At 48.3% G+C, this 20,131-nt stretch overlaps 1 protein-coding gene across 15 annotated transcripts in view; it reads right to left on the bottom strand.

Moving 5' to 3' along the window:
* Positions 1 to 20,131, bottom strand: part of CPAMD8 (C3 and PZP like alpha-2-macroglobulin domain containing 8) — a 106,010-nt gene that overhangs the window by 66,979 nt on the left and 18,900 nt on the right. For 14 of the 15 annotated variants that reach the window (XR_014837433.1, XR_014837432.1, XR_014837431.1 and 11 more), the window contains 7 exons: positions 19,993 to 20,047; positions 18,916 to 19,029; positions 17,600 to 17,684; positions 15,364 to 15,472; positions 11,613 to 11,840; positions 8,770 to 8,940; positions 5,524 to 5,652 (listed from right to left, as the gene is read on the bottom strand). Coding sequence is in view for 11 of the 15 variants with exons in the window: in XM_085012454.1 (XP_084868580.1) it covers positions 5,524 to 5,652; positions 8,770 to 8,940; positions 11,613 to 11,840; positions 15,364 to 15,472; positions 17,600 to 17,684; positions 18,916 to 19,029; positions 19,993 to 20,047 (891 nt within the window). In the remaining 4 variants the exon portion in view is untranslated. Of the gene's footprint in view, positions 1 to 5,523; positions 5,653 to 8,765; positions 8,941 to 11,612; positions 11,841 to 15,363; positions 15,473 to 17,599; positions 17,685 to 18,915; positions 19,030 to 19,992; positions 20,048 to 20,131 lie in introns of those variants that run through there. The other variant, XM_085012459.1, reaches the window with a different exon arrangement.

Below are 20,131 nucleotides of genomic sequence, written 5' to 3'. Positions count from 1 at the left end.
GCCTAACAAAAATGTCAGTGGCCTTTTTTTTTTTTTTTTGGCAAAATGCAAAGGTTGATCCTAAAAGTCACATGTACGTGCAAAGGACCCAGGAAAACCAAAACAATACTGAGAAAGAGCAAAGTTGTAAGAAAACTTTACCACACTTACCAATTTTAAAACTTGCTACAAAGTTACAATATCAAGACAGTGTGGTATTGGCATAAGGACAAATGCATCCATCAATGGGACAGAACTGAGAGCCCAGAAATAAATATCTATGGCCAACTGATTTCTCAAAAAGGGTGCCAAGACCATTCAGTGGAGGAAAGAACAGTCTTTTCCACAGATGATGCTGAATCAACTGGATCTCCACTTGCAAAAGAATGAAGTTGGACCTGATCTCGCCATGCATATACAAAAATTAACTCAAAATAGTTCAAGGACTTAAATGTAAAAGCTAAAACTATAAACTCCTAAAAAAAAACACAAAGATAAACCTTCATAACCTTGGATTTACAATGGTTTCTTTGGGATGCAATATCAACACTACATGCAACAAAAGACAATTTTTGTTTTGTTTTGTTTTTTAGGGCCGCACCTGTGGCATATGGAAGTTTCCAGGCTAGGGGTCGAATCGGAGCTATAGCTGCCCGCCTACCTCAAAGCTACAGCAATGCCAGATCCAAGCCACCTCTGTGACCTATACCACAGCTCATGGCAACACCGAATCCTTGACCCAATGGGCAAGGCCAGGGATCGAACCCACATCCTCATGGATCCTAGTTGGGTTTGTTAACCACTAAGCCACAACAGGAACTCCATAAAAACAATAGATAAGCTGATTTCATCAAAATTAAAAGCCTTTGTTGCATCAAAGGACACTATCAGAAAAATGAAAAAATAACCCACAAAATGGGAGAAAATATTTTCAAGTTATATATCTGATAAGGGTCTAGTTTCCAAAATGTATAAAGTACTCTCACAAAAACAAAAAGATAAACAACACTAAAAAATTTTTAATACACTAGGGGAAGCTGAATGAAGGATCTATAGGAATTTTCTGCACTGTCTGAGCAACTCTTCCATAAGTCTAAAATTATTCCAGGAGGTCCCATTGTGGCACAGTGGAAACAAATCCAACTAGTAACCATGAGGCAGCGGGTTCAGTCCCTGGCCTCACTCAGGGGGTTGAGGATCCAGCATTGGCATGAGCTGTGATGTACATCACAGACGAGGCTCGGATCCTGCATTGCTGGTCACAGACAAGGCTCAGATCCTGCGTGGCATAGGCTGGCAGCTGTAGCTCCGATTTGACCCCTAGCCTGGGAACCTCCATATGCCGTGGGTGAAACCCTAAAAAGCAAAAATAAATAAATAAATAGAATAAAATTATTCCAAAATTTAAAATGGAAAAAAAGGAACTACGATGGTAATAGATTTTAACACACTAGATCGTTTTTTAGAAGTCCAAAAGTCTGTAGGCACACTGAAAACAACAATACAGCAAAAATAATGGTGGCAAAAGTTCTTTTTTTTAACCAGCCATTAAAATGCAGAAGGAATGCCAGAATCGTAATAAACGCAGAAACCAGAACTGCCATCACAGCCCCAACGTGATAACTGATTACAGAAAGAGTGGCCAAAGATGCTAAGGGCATTGGATGGAAGATTTCTGGGGGTCAGGACACTGTAACAGGGGCCTCAGAGTGTCACCTGTTTATTAGCCTCACCTGCAGAGGAAAAGAACTGGTGGGAACCAGACCCGAACCAAGGATAGATTAGCTTCAGCAAGGGTGGAGCCACCTGAATCTGTGCCTCCTGATGGGATGCGGCAAAAGCAGGACCTACATGGTCATTTTGCCAAAATAATGTTTTAACCTGCATTTCATTCAGAATGTGGGATAATCTACAACACCACAGGCTTGGATTCTTTTTTGGCCACACCCACGGCCTTTGGAAGTTCCAGGGCCAGGGATCAAGCCTGTACCACAGCGACAACAATGCCAGATCCTTAATCTGCTGCACTGCCAGGGAACTCCCAGGCTTGGATTCTTTACAAAAGTCATGGTGAAGAAAAGGCAAAGGGCTTGTTCCAGATCAAGAGCAGTTACAGACACAGAAGAGCGAAATGCAAATTGCACACTGATCCTGAATGAAGTTCACATGCACACACACACCAACACACACACACACTTGCATGTGCACAAGCATGCATCTGAAAGACATGCACACACATCCACACTCCTACATATGTGCATGCATACACACTGCATATAAACTATATCCTGAAGACACCTTTGAAAATCTGAATATTGCCTGTGAATTAAACAATATCATTGAATTAATAAAATCTTAGATATAACAATGACCTTGAGGTCATGTTGAAAAACATCCTTTTTTTAACTGTACACGTGCCATAAGAAAGCTCTAGGGCCAGGGATCAAACCGGTGCCACGGCAGTGCCCCAAGCCACTGTAGTGACAATGCTGGATCTTTAACCCGCTGTACTGCCAAGGAACTCCAGAATGTCCTTGTTTTTAAGATATATTATGCTCAAGTATTTAAGAGTGTAGCTTCATGATATCTGTAGCTTACTTTCAAGTGTTACAAAAAAAAAGTAGCGAGACATAGATGGGTGAATGGGTGAGTGGATGAGTGGGTGGGTGGATGGATGGATGGATGGACAGATGGGAGGTATGTGGATGGATGGGTGGATGGGTAGGTATATGAGAGGATGAACGGACGGGTGAATAGGTTGGGGAGTGGGTAGAGGGTGGGTGGACAGTTGGATGGATGGATGGATGGGTGGATGGGTAGTGGAGGATGGGTGGATAAGTGGGGAGATGGGGAGATGGGTGGGTGGATGGATGGGTAGATGGATGGAGGAAAAATATTAATTCATAAATCTAGGCGAAAGGCATATGGTTATTTATTGTATAATTTTTTTTTCAATTTCTCTCTAAATTTATAAATATCCTCCTTATAACAACACCCAAACAAAAGACCCTTCTGAGGTGCTGGGAAAAAAAGAAGGAAAGAGCACAGACCTTTTGCTTCTTCTCACAAACTAACCTTGTGGCATCAGAGCAACCCTAAGAAAAAATGCAGTGACAGCTCCCATTTAGAGAGGAGCTCCTCCCTGCATGTCCCTTGATGCTGGAGGGAGAGGAAAGGGCTCCAACACACAGTCAGACTGACCCAAGCACAGCCACTCTTGCCTCAGTACCCTGAGGTCACACCCAGGACCCCTTGATGACAATCGGGGGGGGGGGGTGGTTATTGGAACTTGCTGACCTGACTCAGGCAGGACAGAGGTGTCCCTGCTGGAGGAGAGTCTGAGTGGCTCAGCTAAGTCCTCAACTACTGGAAACAGCAGTTCCAGAACTGGGACTCAAGACTCCCTCCCGCCCCCATGGGAAGGCGGCCAAGGCCAGCATCCCCCACCACACTGCTAGTTGAACAGCATTAAAACGAGAACCGTGTGTTCAGCCAAGCTGGGCATGATCTCCTCATTCTCATAACCCCACAGAGGGCCGCAAACCCCAAGGAACAGGCAGCCCCAGCACCTCAGTTCCTCTGAGCTGCGTCCAGGGGCCCCTTGTGGCCTCGGGTCTGGGCATCTGGGCAGTGCAGTTGGAGAGAGAGTGTCAGCGGTTTACAAGGCTGGTAGGGCCTAGAAGTCCCATCAACAAGTGGTTTCCATTAGAAGCAATGCTGGCGAGCCTGCTACCACCTATAGCAGCCAGGCACAGCCCCCAGTGCTCTCAGCTAGGGGAGTTAACAGACTGCTTTATAAAACATACATATACGGGGAGTTCCCGTTGTGGTGCAGTAGAAACGAAACCAACTAGGAACCATGCCATGAGGTTGCGGGTTCTATCCCTGGCCTCACTCAGGGGGTTAAGGATCTCGTGTTGCCGTGAACTGTGGTGTAGGTTGCAGATGTGGCTCGGATCTGGTGTTGCTGTGGCTGTGGCATAGGCTGGCAGCTGTAGCTCAATTTGACCCCTAGGCTGGGAACCTCCCTATGCCACGGTGTAGGCCTGAAACAAAACAAAACAAAACAAAATAAAAAAACATATATATACATGGTTCAATAGGTGAGGGACCAAATAAGCAGCAGTTCATGTAAACCATACAACACAGTATTTTATTATTATTCATCATAAAAATGAATGACACTCTCAGAGTGCCCACTGTGGCGCAGCAGAAATGAATCCCACTAGTAACCATGAGGTTTCGGGTTCTATTCCTGGCCTTGCCCAGTGGGTTAAGGATCTGGCGTTGCAGTGAGCTGTGGTGTGGGTCGCAGATGCGGCTGGGATGCTGCGTTGCTGTGGCTCTGGTGTAGGCCAGAGCTCTAGTTCCAATCAGACTCCTAACCTGGGAATCTCCATAGGCCGCAAGTGCAGCCCTAAAAAAAAAAAAGGCACTCTCAAGTCACAAAAAGACATGGAAAAGAAAGGAGAAGAAGAGTTCCCTGGTGGCTCAGTGGGTTAGGTATTTGGTATTGTCATTGCTGTGGCTCAAGTTGAGGCTATGGCACAGGTTTGATCCCTGGCCAGAGAACTTCTGCAAGCCACAGGTGCAGCCAAAAAAAAAAAGAGAGAGAGAGAGAGAGAAAATGGAGAAGAAAAGAAAAAAAGAGAGAGACAAGGAGGAAACTTTGATACAAATTACTAAGTGAAAGAAGCCAGCCTGAAGAAGGCCACACACTGTATGTTTCTGACTCTGACAAAAGTATAAAGGCAAAAGTATAAAGACAGTGAAAAGCTCAGTGGCTGCCAGAGTCGGGGGGAGGGCGGGAAGAACAGGTAGCGCAAGAGGGTTTTTCAGGACGTGAAACCATTCTTGACGATGTAATTGACATTCTATGACACCGTAATGGTGGATATGTGACATTGCACTTGTCACAAAACACACAAAAGTGAACCCTGTTGTACAATGGGGACTTTACTTCCTGGTCACATATTGATAGCAGCTCATCAATTTTAACAGATGCTAGTAAATCAGGAAAACTGTGTTCAAAGGAGGTGAAACTAGGGGAACTCTCTGTACTTTCTGCTTAGCTTTTACAGATCCGAATTTCCACACATACCTCCACAAATCTTACTTAATTGGGATCATGGAGTTAACAGACTTGGGGGGAACTAACATGAGAACCAGCGGCAAGTTCGTCCCATCTTTGCACTTGATGGGGCTGCAAGTGTCTGGGTGGGTGATTCCCAGTGCCTTCGCTCAAGATGCTCTGAACAGTGGAGAATCAGGGCCAACAGCAGGAGTCCCATCTCAGGTGTGGGAGCAATGGCACCTTCAGGGCTGGTGACATCAGAGTAAACCCTGAGCCACAGTCTAATGTCCATCATAATTAAATTACAGGCATTCGTTCCATGAAATACTCTCCTGGCAGGAGGAATGGGGCTCCAGCATGAACACTGGCATTAGCCCTGCTGGGGCGCGTGCAGGTCCCCTGGAAGAAGTGCATGCATGCTGCTTCCTGGGCCCCATCCTGCCCAGGCAGGGCGCACCTGAAAGTCTTACCTGCAGGGGGCGGGAGGGCGGCTGCAGCTGCAGATAGCACTGGCTGGGGGAGTACCAGCTGCTGAGGGAGAGGTAGCTGGGCAGGTACTGAGCCCCCACAGGCTTTCCGCTGAGGGCCATCACCTTGGTCTGAAGAAGAGAGGGTACTTGGTCAAGACCTGGGTGCTTGGCGTAGGAAGGGGGACTTCAGGATGCTTCTGCCTGCCCTGCCCTGCCCTGCCCTGTGGTAAGACCCTCTTAAACTCTAATTTCCCTTCAGAGAACCCCCTCTGCAGTTCTCAGAGGATGGGGTTCGCTGTAGCCACCCCATGGGAAGCAAGTGTCCAAGACTGGCCAGAAGGTGTTGGGGATTGCCTCAGGCAGAGGCAGGTGGCTCACATGATCACTGAGACAGTCCCATCACCGGCATATTGGGAAACCCCATGTCTTGGGCTTGCCAGCAGCCCCAGTGACCTCTCAAAGGGTGCAGCCCCCCTTGGGAAGTGAGCAGCATGGAGATGGCGATCAGGAGAGGGAGCAGCTGCACTGGATGGTTTCCCTGGGGCCCTGGATGCAGCTCCATTTGGAGCTCGCGAACCTCCCTCTGCAGGCCCCAGTCACTGGTGGCTATATTACTTTTGCTCCTTTGGGAGTGTGAACCTGTTGCCTTCACTTGCTACTGGAAAGGTGCAGCTAACACAAAGGAGATGCCAGAAGCTGGGCAGTGGGGGGAGTGGGAGTGGTGTATCTAAGACCTCTGTGTGATAAAGAATTAAGAAGCTGACCTATGGAGTTCCCATTGTGGCTCAGCATAAAGGAATGTGACTAGTAATCATGAGGATGTAGGTTTGATCTCTAGTTCCACTCAGTGGGTTAAGGATCTGGCGTTGCCGTGAGCTGTGATGTAGGTTGAAGACGCTGGCTAGGATCTGGCGTTGCTGTGGCCATGGCGTAGGCTGGCAGCTGCAACTCCAATTCAACCCCTAGCCTGGGAACTTCCAAATGCTGTGGGTGTGACCCTAAAAAGACGGGGGAAAAAAAGAAGCTGACCTGCCTTTGGCCCAGTTACTGGGAGGTAGCCTCTAAAACCCTGGCATTTCCCAAGTGATGGGAGTGTCTTTATTATTTGTGGTGGGTCCTGATAATGTGTTTGAAGGAGAAGATTCAGGATGGGGAAAAGCCATGCCGGAAAAACCAACCATGAGATCAGAGGGTTGAGGCTTTGAGCCATGTGATGTGGCTAATTCAGCTAATTCTGCTCTCTGGGGGAGAGGGAGTGGCTAGAGACGAAGTTCGGCCATGGAACCAATGCTTAAACTTATGTAATGAAATCCCAATAAAAACTGTGGACAGCAAAGTGTGAGTGAGTGTCCTGATGGGTAGTGCTCTGTGTATACTGCTGGGAAGGTGATATGTCCTGACTCCAGGGGGATAGCACACAAAACTTCCACTTGCAGACCCTCCCAGCTCTTGTCCTAGGCATGCAGCCCTCCCTTTGGTTGATCCTAATTTTCACCATTTTGATATAATAAAACTGTAATTGCAAAAGATACAAACTCCCAGCTATAAATTTAGTATTGGAGATGTAATAGACTGCATGGTAACTATAGTTGGCAATACCATATTGTGCATTTGAGAAAGTCGCCAAGAGAATAGATCTTAAAGGTTCTCATCAAAAGAAAAAAAAACTGTCATCATATATAGTCACTAGATGGAGTTCCTGTTGTGGTGCAGCAGAAACAAATCTGACTAGTAACCATGAGGGTTTGATCCCTGGCCATGCTCAGTGGGTTAAGGACCCAACATTGCCGTGAGCTGTGGTGTAGGTCGCAGACATGGCTTGGATCCAGTGTTGTGGCTATGGTGTAGGCCGGCAGCTGCAGCTCTGATACGTCCCCTAGCCTGGGAACTTCCATATTCCATGAGTGCAGCTCTAAAAAGTGGAAAAAAAAAAAAAGGATCTGGTAACTAGACAATACATACACACACACATATATATAATCATTATGTTGAACACTTGAAATGCCTATGTTACATGTCAATTCCATACATATACATATATATGTGTTATACATATATTGATAAAAATAGAGTTTAAAATTGGTTCTTCTTTTTTTAAAAATTAATTAACAACCTTTTCCTAAGCAGTATTCGGTTACAGAAATAGACCATCTTTCCATTAAACTGACGTTTTTGGAAAACCCAGATACTTAGTCATATACTTATGAGAGACAAAATTATTCAGCTAATTCTGGTATTTGTAGTCTTTTGGGAGCTTTTCTGCTACTTAATTCCTAAGATACTAATGGAAATTAAGAGGTGTCTTTCAATCATTAAAAAAAAACTTGAATTGTAAGGTAATGGAGTAGTGGGAACCCCCAAATTTGTAGCCAGTTGCTAAAAAGAGTAGGTGACCGAGGGACCCCTAATTGTTAAAAACCTTTAAGGACATGTCACCCACAGGGGATATAGTGGCCACAAGGGTCCTTGACTCCCATCTACATATTTATTTCAGCTTCTCCCTGTCCCCACCATCCCAGAGTCCGTGGGGCCACCAGGCCCAACACCAGCCATGGAGGCCAGGGCTGGGACATCTCTTTATCACTCTTGCTCCTCCCTCTCCTGACAAGGGGACACCAGGTCCTGCTGATTCTACCTCCACAGCTCCAGGCCCAGTATCCTCTCCATCAGTGCCTCCTGCCTGCCCACCTGCAGCCCCACCCAGACACCCTCCACTGTGGACACTAGAGTGATGGAGCAGGACGGGGGAGGGGTATCATAAATAAGACCATTCTGCCCCTTGACACTGTCACTTCCTTCTGGGTAAAACCTAAGCACCCCTGTGAGGTGAAGGAAAGCCCCACCAGCTCCCTCCTCCATATCTTCTCGAAATGGCTCAGTCTGGGCTGGGCATTTGCAAGACCCAGTTACACTACAACTGTGGGCTTCTGGCCCTCTGCATATGCTGTTCCATCTTCCTGGAAGCAGCCTGGCCGAACCTCCCCCTGGTTAGACGTCTATATGGGAAGAGCCCCTTGGGGGAATCAGGCGACGTCATCTCTTCTCAACTTCTCTTCTCACCCTAGGGTGGTTGGGTTATCTGACACTCCTCCCCCCATCAGCCCCCCCCCATCAGACTGTGAACTTCTTCAGGGCAGAGGCAGGCCCCAGGCCCACTGACCCAGTGCCCAGGAATGCTCTAGGGCCAGAGGGCTACCAAATCCATGCTTGCTGGTTGAATAACAAGGGTCTAGGCAACTCACCCACCTCCAGCCACACGTGCTGGGCTGACATGGGGATGGAGGGGATTTCAAACCCCACCAGCCCACCCTGGGACACTGACTCGGTGGTGTAGATGTTGTCCTTTGGTGTCAGCTCTGCCCTGATCTGGACCGTCACCCCTTCGGCTGGGCTGCCATCTGGGTAGGACAGCTCCACCTGGAAGGAATCATCAACAATTCAATGTGGTGAGGATGGCAATACTCCCCAAACTGACCTACAGACTCGACCCAATCTTCCACTGGAATCCCAGCCAGCTTCTTTACAGCAATCAACAATCAAAAGGAATCACAAGGGGCCCCCACCAGCCAAAAGCAATCCTGAAAAAGAAGAACCAAGAACTCACACATTCCAGAGTTCCCATCGTGGCTCAGCAGAAATGAATCTGATTAGCATCTATGAGGACGAAGGTACAATCCCTGGCCTTGCTCAGTGGGTTAAGGATCTGGCGTTGCCGTGAGCTGTGGTGTAGGTCACAGACTAGCTCAGAACTGGCTTTGCTGTGGCTGTGGTATAGGCCAGTGGCTACAGCTCTGATTAGATCCCTAGCCTGAGAACCTCCATATACGGAGGGTGCAGCCCTAAAAAACAAAAAAAAACAAACGATCACACATTCCAATTTCAAAACTTATTACAAAGGTACAGTAATCAAGACATGGTAATAGCATAAAGATAGATATGGAGACCAATGGGATAGGATTTAGAGTCCAGAAATAAAATCACCCCATCTATAGGTTTTTGACAAGAGTGCCAAGACCATTCAATGGGGAAAGAACAATTCCTTCAACAAATGATTCTGGGACAACTGGATCTCTACATGCAAAAGAATGGAGTTGGACCCTACCTCACACCATATACTAAAATGGACACAAAATGGATCAGAGACCTAAATTATAAAACACTTAGAAGAAAACAGAGGGAGAAAATTTTATGATCTTGGACTTGGCAAAGAAGTCACAAGGCACAAATCACTACATTGCCAGCCATTCACCTAACGTCACACCAGGGTAGAAATTTCGGGAGGACAATGCTATGGACAGTTCCACGTGACTCTCAGACCTCACTCATTCAGGCAAGTAGAAAAGGCAGTGAGGACAAAGAGTTCAAAAGACATGGACGTTGTGAAGAAATACAGTCAGTGGTTCCTAAAGGACCCTGGAGCACCCCTCAGCGGTGTAGGTATTAGGTGATGGGGTAACCAGCTTAAGCATCTTAATGCAAACAGTGGATAATTTCTCAGCTGTAGGTAAAATACTCCCCTGTCACTGAATGGACAGCCTGAGCCCTTCTTCACACATTCTGATCCTGCACAGGGAACCTTAGCTTCTACTCAAGCTGGGGAACCAGGGGCACACAGACTGAGACTCTGTGCATGGGACAGGCGGCTGAGATCCTGGCACAGAGGAGAGAGGGAGGTCCCATATCAGAGCAGGAGGAGTAGGACACAGCAGGAGGACAGACCATTAGGATCCTGTGGGTGACCCATGACAAGGGGGTGTGATACAGGGCATAGGCAGGGGTCAGAAGGCATGGCCAGCTTCCACCTGGGGTGATAGGGGCTCCATTGACCTTGCCCCCACCAGTTACAATCAAAACCCAGATGCCCCTGTTCAGAAATTAGGATAAGGATCTCAAATTTCTTTTTTTTTCTTTACTTTTATTTTTATTATAGTTGATTTACAATGTTGTGCCAATTTCTGCTGTACAGGGAAGTGATCCAGTCATACATATATATACATTCTCTTTCTTTTTTTAAATTTTTTTTCTGTTTCCTTTTTAGGGCCTCACTTGTGGCATATGGAAGTTCCCAGGCTAGGGGTTGAATCCAAGCTGCAGCTGAGGCCCACGGCAACACTGAATCCAAGCCACAACTGTGACCTACATCACAGCTCATGGCAATACCAGATCCAATAACCCACTGAGTGAGACCTGAGATAGAACTGCATCCTCATGGATACTAGTCAGATTCTTAACCCATTGAGCCACAATGGGAGCTCCTACTTTCCCTTTCTTATATTACCTTCCATTATGGTCTAAGGATCTCAAATTTCTGATCACCTCAAACTTTACTGTGTAGAAAAAGTGTGGTGGGTGGGAGGGAGGCAGGGCTTCTTCAAACCGCTGTTCCCAGAGTTTCCATTGTGGCTCAGTGGTAAATGAACCTGACTAGTATCCATGAGGACTCGGATTTTATCCCTGGCCTTTCTCAACGGGTTAAGGATCCAGCGTTGCTGTGAGCTGTGGTGTAAGCTGGTGGCTACAGCTCCGACTGGACCCCTAACCTGGGAACCTCCATATGCTGTGGGTGCTGCCCTAAAAAAAAAAAAGACCAAAAGCCCCCACCCCCCCAAAAAAATGCTGTTCCCACAAGGGATCTGAATCAGTCTGTCTCAGGGTCTGGGACCTTCCTGCTAGAGGGACTCAGATGTCAAACCATCCAGAGATAAAGTCAACCCAACTGAGGAAGGTGCTGCCTTTGAGGAACTGATTTAATAAATGGATGTGTAGCATCCTCGCTTAATGCTCTTGGTACAGGAATATCTAACAATGCAGAATAAAGCAAATCATGCTTTTAGGTGGAGCAGAATGTCCAGTGTCCCTGGCCCCAGGAACCAGCTCTCAACACACTCAGCAAAGTGGCCCTTGATCCCAAGAGAGCAACAGTTATATTGGTGCCAGCAAAGTACGTGGTTTTCACCTGAGTCCCAGCTGCAGGGCCTGTGGCACTCACTGAACCAGTTTCACAGAGGTCACAAGGGGGAGCTGGGTGGCAAGTAGGGCAGAGCCTGTGACTTTGACAGCCCCTGCTGGGCACCATGCCCAGAGCTTACCTTCCCCACATAGGACAGACCCGGCTTAAACTGCTTCCTGGTGTCCTTAGAGTACCGGACGTCCACCAGCTGCCTCTGGACGGGGGTGGAGTCATCAAAGGCCACCTGTTGGCTCCCATCTGCACTGGTCACTGTGGCCCAGATGCTGACTGTGCCCCGGAAGTGCTCAGGGACATCGGCAGGGATCATGTCCTTCACGCAGATGCTGAAGTCCTGGGAGCCATGGATCTGGAGGCAGGAGACACCCAGGTCATGCTCACTCAGAGCTGGAGTAGCTTTGAGGGATGCTTTTCAAACCCAGAGCTCAAGCAGGTGATTCTGTGGCTGTTTGGAGGGCCAGGAAGACATAGCATAGGCGACCCACGCGACCTACACCGTGGGTTTGTGCATGAGGGCTGGATCCTTGGCCCAACACACATCCTCCCAGGAGGAGTGGGATTGGCTCCTTGGGCTGAAGGTGGAGACCACCCGCTCCTCAGTGCAGACAGTGAGGCAGGGATTCAAGCCTCGTCAGCCACACTCTGGAGCACAGGCTCTTCTCCCATGCCCCAGGCACAGAAACCTCCCAATCAATCCCTATTTCAGGACAACCCCCCAGGAGGGGGGGCTGGTAAATAATCCACATTCACAAACAGCAGTGGAGTGAATTTCTCAGTAAAGGAAAAAATTAAGGATCCCAAGGGCATTGGCAGTAGGTATGGGAGAGGGTAGGGGCCAGGGTATCCACTCCACAGAAAGGAAGTCTGGAGTTCAGAGGAAGGACACACCCCAGGTGGCAAAGGGACAGGGAAGGAGCTTCGGGTGGAGGTGGGAAGCAGGTGGCACTAACAGGGTTCAATGTTGGAGGCCAGACAGAGGTGCAGATTCTCCAGGACAGGTTGGAGAATGCACGTTACATAGTGTCACACGCGAGGTTACATTAAGTTGAGGAAGAAACACCAAAACCAGGTTATAAAATTTGACATGCTGGGGAATGTGAAATCATGCAGTCTGCTTTGGAAAACAACCTGGGAGCTCCTCAAACAACATAGAGTCACCCCCAAGAGACAGAACATACAAATGGACCAGGACCTTGGAGTTCCTGTTGTGGCTCAGCGGTAACAAACCCAATTAGTATCCAGGAGGACATGGGTTCCATCCCTAGCCTCGTTCAGTGGATTAAGGATCGGGTGTTGCCGTGAGCTGTAATGTAGGTTGCAAATGCGGCTCGGATCCTGCATTGCTGTGGCTGTGGCATAGGCCAGCAGCTGCAGCTCTGATTGGACCCCTAGCCTGGGAACTTCCATTTGTTGCATGTGTATCCCTAAAAAACAAACAAACAAATGGACGAGGGCCAGATGGTACAGAAAAAAGAGAACTCTGACTAATTGTCTATAGGCACCAGCACAAGAAGCCAACCCATTACAGTCAGCTCTCTGTATCCATGCTTCCGTAGCCAGAGGTTCTGCACCCACAGATCCTACCAATTTTGAAATTTCGATTGGGATCCTGGGACGCAGAACCCAAAGACACAGGAGGGCCAACTGTATCTCTAAGTCAGATCTGTAGGAAGTCAGACCTCTATCTCCATAGCATCCAAAAAACAACCCCTGTTAGCAACCAGCCCCAAATAGTCAGGACATGATTAATCACTGACAATTTCCCTGATTTTTGCCCCCACTTTCATCTTAGGACCAGTTGGAAAAAGCCAAATATTCACCCCTCAGTAATCACATCAGATGTCTGCTTCTAGTTACCCACCCACGACTTGCCCCCAACAATAGCCTCTCATCATGGCACACCAGGATTCTTCCCTTTCTTTCACTATAAAGCTTTCTGGCTTCTCCATCTGCCTTCGAGTCTCTGCCAAATGCAAGTGACAGTGGCTGACTCCTTTGCTGCAAGCTTAGAATAAATAACCTTTCTTGTCCTTATTTGAGTGATCTTCATTTACCTGCATACCATATATAATCCAGGAATTCCATACCCAAGAGAAATGAAAACATCTGGCTACACAAAAACTCACACATGAAGGTTCCAAACATTTGCCATAATTGCAGAAAAGTAGAAACTCAAATGTCCATCAGCTGATGAATGGATCAACAAAATGTAGTCCATCCACACAATGGAATATTACTCAGCCATGACAAGGAGTGAAGCCCTGACACACAATACAATGTGGATGAACCTTGAAAACATCAGGATGAGTGAAAGAAGCCAGACACAAAAAGTTACATGGGGCATGATTCCATTTATATGAAATGTCCAGAAATCCACAGAAAGTATGTAGGTAAATGGTTGCCAGGGGCTGAAGATGCAAACAAGGGTTAACCGCAAAAGGATATGAGAGATTCGTGGGGGGCAGGGGGAGGGGGGGAGTGGATATTGGAAATATTCTAAAACTGGATGGTGATGAGTTCCAGTTGTGATGCAGTAGAAACAAATCCGACTAGTACCCATGAGGACACTGGTTTGATCCCTGGCCTGGTTTAGCGGGTCAAGGATCTGGCATTGATGTGAGCTGTGGTACAGGTCACAGACACAGACTGGATCCTGTGTTGCTGTGGCTGTGGCGTAGGCTGCCAGCTGTAGCTCCCATTTGACCCTTAGCCTGGGGACTTCCACTTGCCGTGGGAGCAGCCCTAACAAAAAAAAACAAAAACAAAAACAACTGGATGGTGGTTGCACAACTCTGCAAATATGCTAAAAAACACTGAATCTTACATTCTACATGTAAGATACATGGGTATTCAAATTGTAAGATACGCGAATTATGGCTCAATAAAACTTTTTTTTAACTTTACATGCAACACCCTAAGACAAAACACATCGAAATATCTATAGCAGGAGTTCCCGTTGTGGCTCAGTGGAAATGAATCCGACTAGGAACCATGAGGTTGTGGGTTCAATCCCTGGCCTTGCTCAGTGGGTTAAGGATCCGGAGTTGCCGTGAGCTGTGGTGTAGGTGGCAGACTTGGCTCAGATCCCAAGTTGCTGTGGGTGTGGTATAGGCCATCGGCTGTAGCTCCGATTGGCCCCCTAGCCTGGGAATCTCCATATGCCACGGGTGCGGACCTAGAAAATACCAAAAAAAAAAAAAAGACAAAAATATCCATAGCAGTTGTTTCTGCCTATCAAAAGGCAAGTCAGAGTTCCTTTTGTGGCTCAGAGGTTAATGAATCTAACAAGCATCCATGAGGACGCAGGTTGAATCCCTGAGAGGGTTAAGGATCTGGAGTTGCCATGAGCTGTGATGTAGGCCAGTGGCTATAGCTCCAATTCGATGCCTAGTCTGGAAACCTCCATATGCCATGGGTGAGGTGCCCCTGCAAAAAAAAAAAAAAAAAAAAAAAAAAAAGGCAAGTCATCTTTATTCTTTCTTTCTTTCTTTTTCGGTCTTTTTAGGGCCACACCCTCGGCATGTGAACGTTCCCAGGCTAGGGGTATAACTGGAGCTGTAGCTGCTGGCCTGCACCACAACCACAGCAATGCCAGATCCTTAACCCACTGAGCAAGGCCAGGGATCGAACCTGCAACCTCATGGTTCCTAGTCAGATTCATTTCTGCTGCCACGACGAGAACTCCTATTATTTCTTTTTTTATATTTTCTAGTCTCTATGTTCAGCCTGTAGGAATTTTATCATTGGGAAAATCCCCACCATATAAACTGTTCTGGGAAGTAAAATCAAATGGACAATCATGAAGCTGAAGGCGAGGACAGGCCCTGTGGGAAGGGACCACCAGGTGACAGCTTGGGATTCCTGCTCCTCACCTTAGTGGTCCTGAGAATGGGGCGCCCCACCTCTTGGCTGTAGTACCCCACACCATTTACAGTCATGTTGATCGTTAGAGTCCCCGAGACGGGTTTCCCAAAGGTGTACCTAGAACAGAAGGACAAAGAGTAGCAGTTTCACAAGCAGGAGACCCCCATGGGACAGGAGGGAAGGGATCAGTGTCAGGAAGGCCAGGCCCTGCAAGATGTGGTCACTGGCACAGCAGCAAACACAGGGATGCTTCCCATGTTACATTCCATCCTCAGTGCCATCCCTGCAGCCCTGAGTCAGGACAGGTCATGCCAGGGCTTTGTGATCCTTGGTATCAAGCTTCATGTTGGACAGAAAAAGAGACCAAGGGTCAGAGAGGAACTTTGAACCCAAATCAGCAGGCTATGTGAGATAAATCACTGGGGTTGGCCACACATTGGAACAGGGCAGCACCATGGGGGAATAAGTAACCTTGGCTACCAGGGAGGCCCGTCTGAGCCTAAGGGCCAAGGGAGTTCAACTTTTTTTTTTTTGCTTTTTTAGGTCCGCACCTGGGCCATATGGAAGTTCTCAGGCTAGGGGTAGAATCAGAACTGCAGCTGCCAACCTATGCCACAGCCACAGCAATGCCAGATCCAAGCTGAGCCAGTGACCTACACCACAGCTCATGGCAACACCGGATCCTTAACCCACTGAGGGAAGCCAGGGAATGAACCTGCATCCTCATGGATACCAGTTGGGTTCGTTACCACTGAACCACAATGGGAACTCCCCTGGGAGTTCAACTTTGAACCAGAGATCTGTCTTCTCTAAGATTCATTTTTCTTACCAGAACTGGGAATAAAATCATCCTCTCAGGGTTGTTGGTAAAAGATTAAATGTCTGTGGAGTTCCCGTTGTGGTGCAGTGGTTGATGAGTCCGACTAGGAACCATGAGGTTGCGGGTTCGATCCCTGGCCTTGCTCAGTGGGTTAGGGACCCAGCGTTGCCATGAGCTGTGGTGTAGGTTGCAGATGCAGCTCGGATCCTGTGCTGCTGTGGCCTAGGCCGGTGGCTACAGCTCCGATTGGACCCCTAGCCTGAGAACCTCCATGTGCCACGAAAGCGGCCCTAAAAACGGCAAAAAAAAAAAAAAAAGAAGAAGATTAAATGTCTGTTATACCATGCCTAATGCGGTGGAGACACCAGCTTACTGGGACAAAATTTTGCAAAATGGGGGCAAAATTTCATTTTTTTCTTTTTTTGAGATTTAAATTTTTTTCATTTTTAAAAGTTTTATTGACATATAGTTGGTTGGTTTACAGTAGTTGTGATAATTTCTGCTGTACAACAAAGTGATTCAGTTATACAAGTACACACATCCATTTTCTTTCAGACTCTTTTTTTTTTTCTTTTTTGTCTTTCGTCTTTTGTCTTTCGTCTTTTGTCTTTTGTCTTTTGTCTTTCTAGGGTCACAACCAACATGTATGGAGGCTCCAGGCTAGGGGTCGAATCGAAGCTGTAGCCTCCAGCCTATGCCACAGCCACAGCAACACGGGATCTGTGCTATATCTGCGACCTACACCACAGCTCACGGCAACACTGGATCCTTAACCCACTGAGGGAGGCCAGGGATGGAACCCGCAACCTCATGGTTCCTAGTCTGATTTGTTTCCACTGCACTATGACAGAAACTTCCTTCAGATTCTTCTCCCACCTAGATTACCACAGAATGTTGGGTAGAGTTCCCTGTGCTATACAGCAGGTCCCCCTTGGCCAATCATTCCCTATACCTCAGTGTGTGTATGCCAGTTCCAAACCCCCCGCCCATCCCTCCCCTCCCCCAGCAAAATTTTAAAATAAAGCCCAGAATTTATAGCCAGAGGAGACGCAGGCTGGAAAACATCTCAGCTACAACCTCCCACAGGCTTCAGAGCTAGGACAGGAACACAGGCCTTAGAGGTTTGTCCCAGAGGCCCCAGAAAGGGACAGTGCCTCTTCCCTCTGGTCTACCCTCATGTGGGGGCTTGGTCAACAGCCTGGTCATTAGGCAGGCAAACTTCCTCAAGAAACCCCTGGTGGGTCAGCCCACTTGTGGGTGCTGCTTGAAGCGGAGGAGCGGGCAAGACTTAGGGGAGGGGGTGTGCCCTGGGGGCGTGTTTAGTGGGCGTGGCCAGGAGGGTGTGTCCTGGAGAGGGCGTGTCCTAGGGATGGGCGTGCCTACCTTGGGAAGGAGTCACCTGCAATGGCAGCCTTTTTTCTCACCTGGCCTGCACAGTGCCCGTCTCACATGTGTCCAGGTCCTGGATATACCGGGGAGGGTCAATAAGGAGCTCAAACTTCGGCAACACTGAAGAGAGAGAGCAGAGAGGAGGGAGGCAGGTGGCTTCTGCCACTGGGGTCCTGGCCTCACTCAGAGGGGTTCTAGAGGTGTGGGAAGGAGAACGGCAAAGGCCACTCTGGGGCCTTCATGCCATGGGAATCCACACCCTGTTTTGTTGAGCACAGGCAGCTCTTGGAGGATTTTGCTGGTCTTCGTATCTATTTCCTATCTCTGGGGGACCAGCACCCTGTTTGTCTCAGGGCGCTGTGTCTCATCAATTTTAGGCCACCTGCTTTGAGTGCAGCCAATTCCAGCCCATCCCAGGGAAACAAAAGTGGCAAGGCTCCTGGACCCACTAGGGGCATTCTGAGTGTCCTGGCAGCTGGAGCAGGTCACTCTTTGCTGTCCTGGACGTATCCAGCCATCTCGTCACCCTGTACAGCCTGGGAAAGGATGGATGCCAGGGAACAGATAAGAGGAAACATGAAGTCCCTGGTCCTGAGAGTTTGTTACGAGCCCCTAAATCCCTTTCATTTTGCTGAGTCTGGACTTGGCTTTTGCTGCTTGCAGCTCATGACTCTGACCTCTATGGCTGATCCTTCCAAGTCCTTCCTCGTCAAAAGAAGAGAAACCCTTGACCTCATAACGGAGAATCTTAGCTCAGAAGCAGAGCACGTGGCTCTGCCCCAGGTTCGCTCTCCAGCTTGTTACTGGAGCAATTTCCTTAATGGCTCCCTCGGCCTCAGATTCCCCATCTATAAAATGGAGATGCCTCATGGGTTCAGGATGAGGATAAAAGAACAAAAGGAAGTGACAGCCTTAAGAGTTCCCAGGTGGCCTAGCAGTTAAGGATCCGGCATTGTCACTACTATGGCTCGGGTTCGATCCCTGGCCTAGGAACTTCCACATGCCATGGGCTAGGCCAAAAAAAGAAAAAGAAAAAAGGAAAAAAAAATGACAGCCTTAAAAGCACATTCTAACACATGCTGCAGCAAGGATGAACCTTGAGGACATTATGCAAAATGAAATAAGCCGGTCAAAAAAAGACAAATACTATATGAGTCTACTCATATGAAGTCATATATTTTACCGCAATTTTTTTTTAAAGGACATGACAATGGCCCAGCCCTCCTCATGGTGCCTGGCTCTACTGAGCTCTTGGTGAACAAGGCTCCCACCATCTTCCCCCTTGTCATCTGTGTCATTTGGGGTTTCTCCCAGATCTGAAATCCTAGGATCCTAAGATTTACCAACTTACCATACTTCTGAACTTCGAAGGACTTATTGTACACGTGGCCTTGCAGTTCAACAAAAATGAACCATTCTCCCAGTACTGGCTGGTCGGACAAGGGGAAGGTCATGTTGGTGATGCCTGTGTGACAAGAGATACCTGCTTATGCTGAGGCAAGTGCATGTGCAGAGAACCTGGCATCTGGCAATGAGGTCAAGGCAGAGGCTCCCTGGAGACTCTGCGCCTCCCCCATCCCTCAGGGAAGCCAGAGGCACCTGAGGCTGGTGGGGTCTGTGCAGAACAAGCACCTCGATAAGCTGAGGCAGAGAAGCAGCAAGAGACAGCTTGGGTTCCTTGGGGAGCCTTGAGGCCAAGGCCAAGTGCAAGTGGTGAGCTGGACAAGCCAGGGAGACGGGCCACCCAGCTTATCCACTCTGCTCCTCACCCGAGTCATTCCCTAGGTGACAGAGAATCACATAAGCCCTGTCCCTACCTGGCAGCCCTCCCCAGGCATCTCAGAATCAGGAAGAGGGAAGTGGATATGAGGAGGGGTCCTGGAGGCATGTGTGACACACATCACTCACTGAGGGCCCCCCCAAGTCACAACTTCTGGCCGGTCATGTTTGTGCACTTCTCTGGTTGAGGGTGCACAGCTGTCCTCAGTCTCCCCACATCCCACCTATGGGGCTCCACTTCCCTTAGGGTCAAAATACAAAGGGAGATGTGGTTACCGGCCCTCATTGTCATAGAGAAAGAAAAAATGCCGGCTCCTCAGCTGAAGCAAACCCTTCTGATTCCTAGCTGGAAATGTCTCGTGCTGGGCGATGAACGAAGAGGAGGAAGCCCTGCACTGGGAGGAAGGTGGGGGATCCCAACAAACGGGGCCTGGATATGCTAGAAAGGTCTCGAGCGATGGGAGGAGCCTCCGCTGGATCCCAGGCACCAAGTAAAGAGGGCAGAGCGCCCGACGCTGAAGGGAAGGAGCGGCAGGTGCCCAGACAGAGCACATTCAAGTTTCTTGGAAGGTTTATGGCCTCTGCCACCCAAACGTGCAGCCCCCAAACCGCAGAAGGAATTAGGAGAGAAGGTGGGAGAGAAAATTACCACAGCACAGGCGCTCCAAGTGTCTCCACTCCATCATCCGTGAGCCCCGAGGGTCCTGCAGGGGGCGACATGCAGTAAGTTTAGGGCAGCCCGTGTGTGTGTGTGTGTGTGTGTGTGTGTGTGTGTGTGTCCCCGTGTG

Source organism: Sus scrofa, chromosome 2, assembly GCF_054392235.1.
Source record: "Sus scrofa isolate SSC_HxYL_T2T_F1_AM1 chromosome 2, Sscrofa_HxYL_maternal_Yorkshire_Landrace_v2.0, whole genome shotgun sequence".
NCBI lineage: Eukaryota > Metazoa > Chordata > Mammalia > Artiodactyla > Suidae > Sus > Sus scrofa.
Note: the sequence above shows the minus strand (reverse complement) of the source record. Positions and strands in the feature narration are given on the sequence as shown.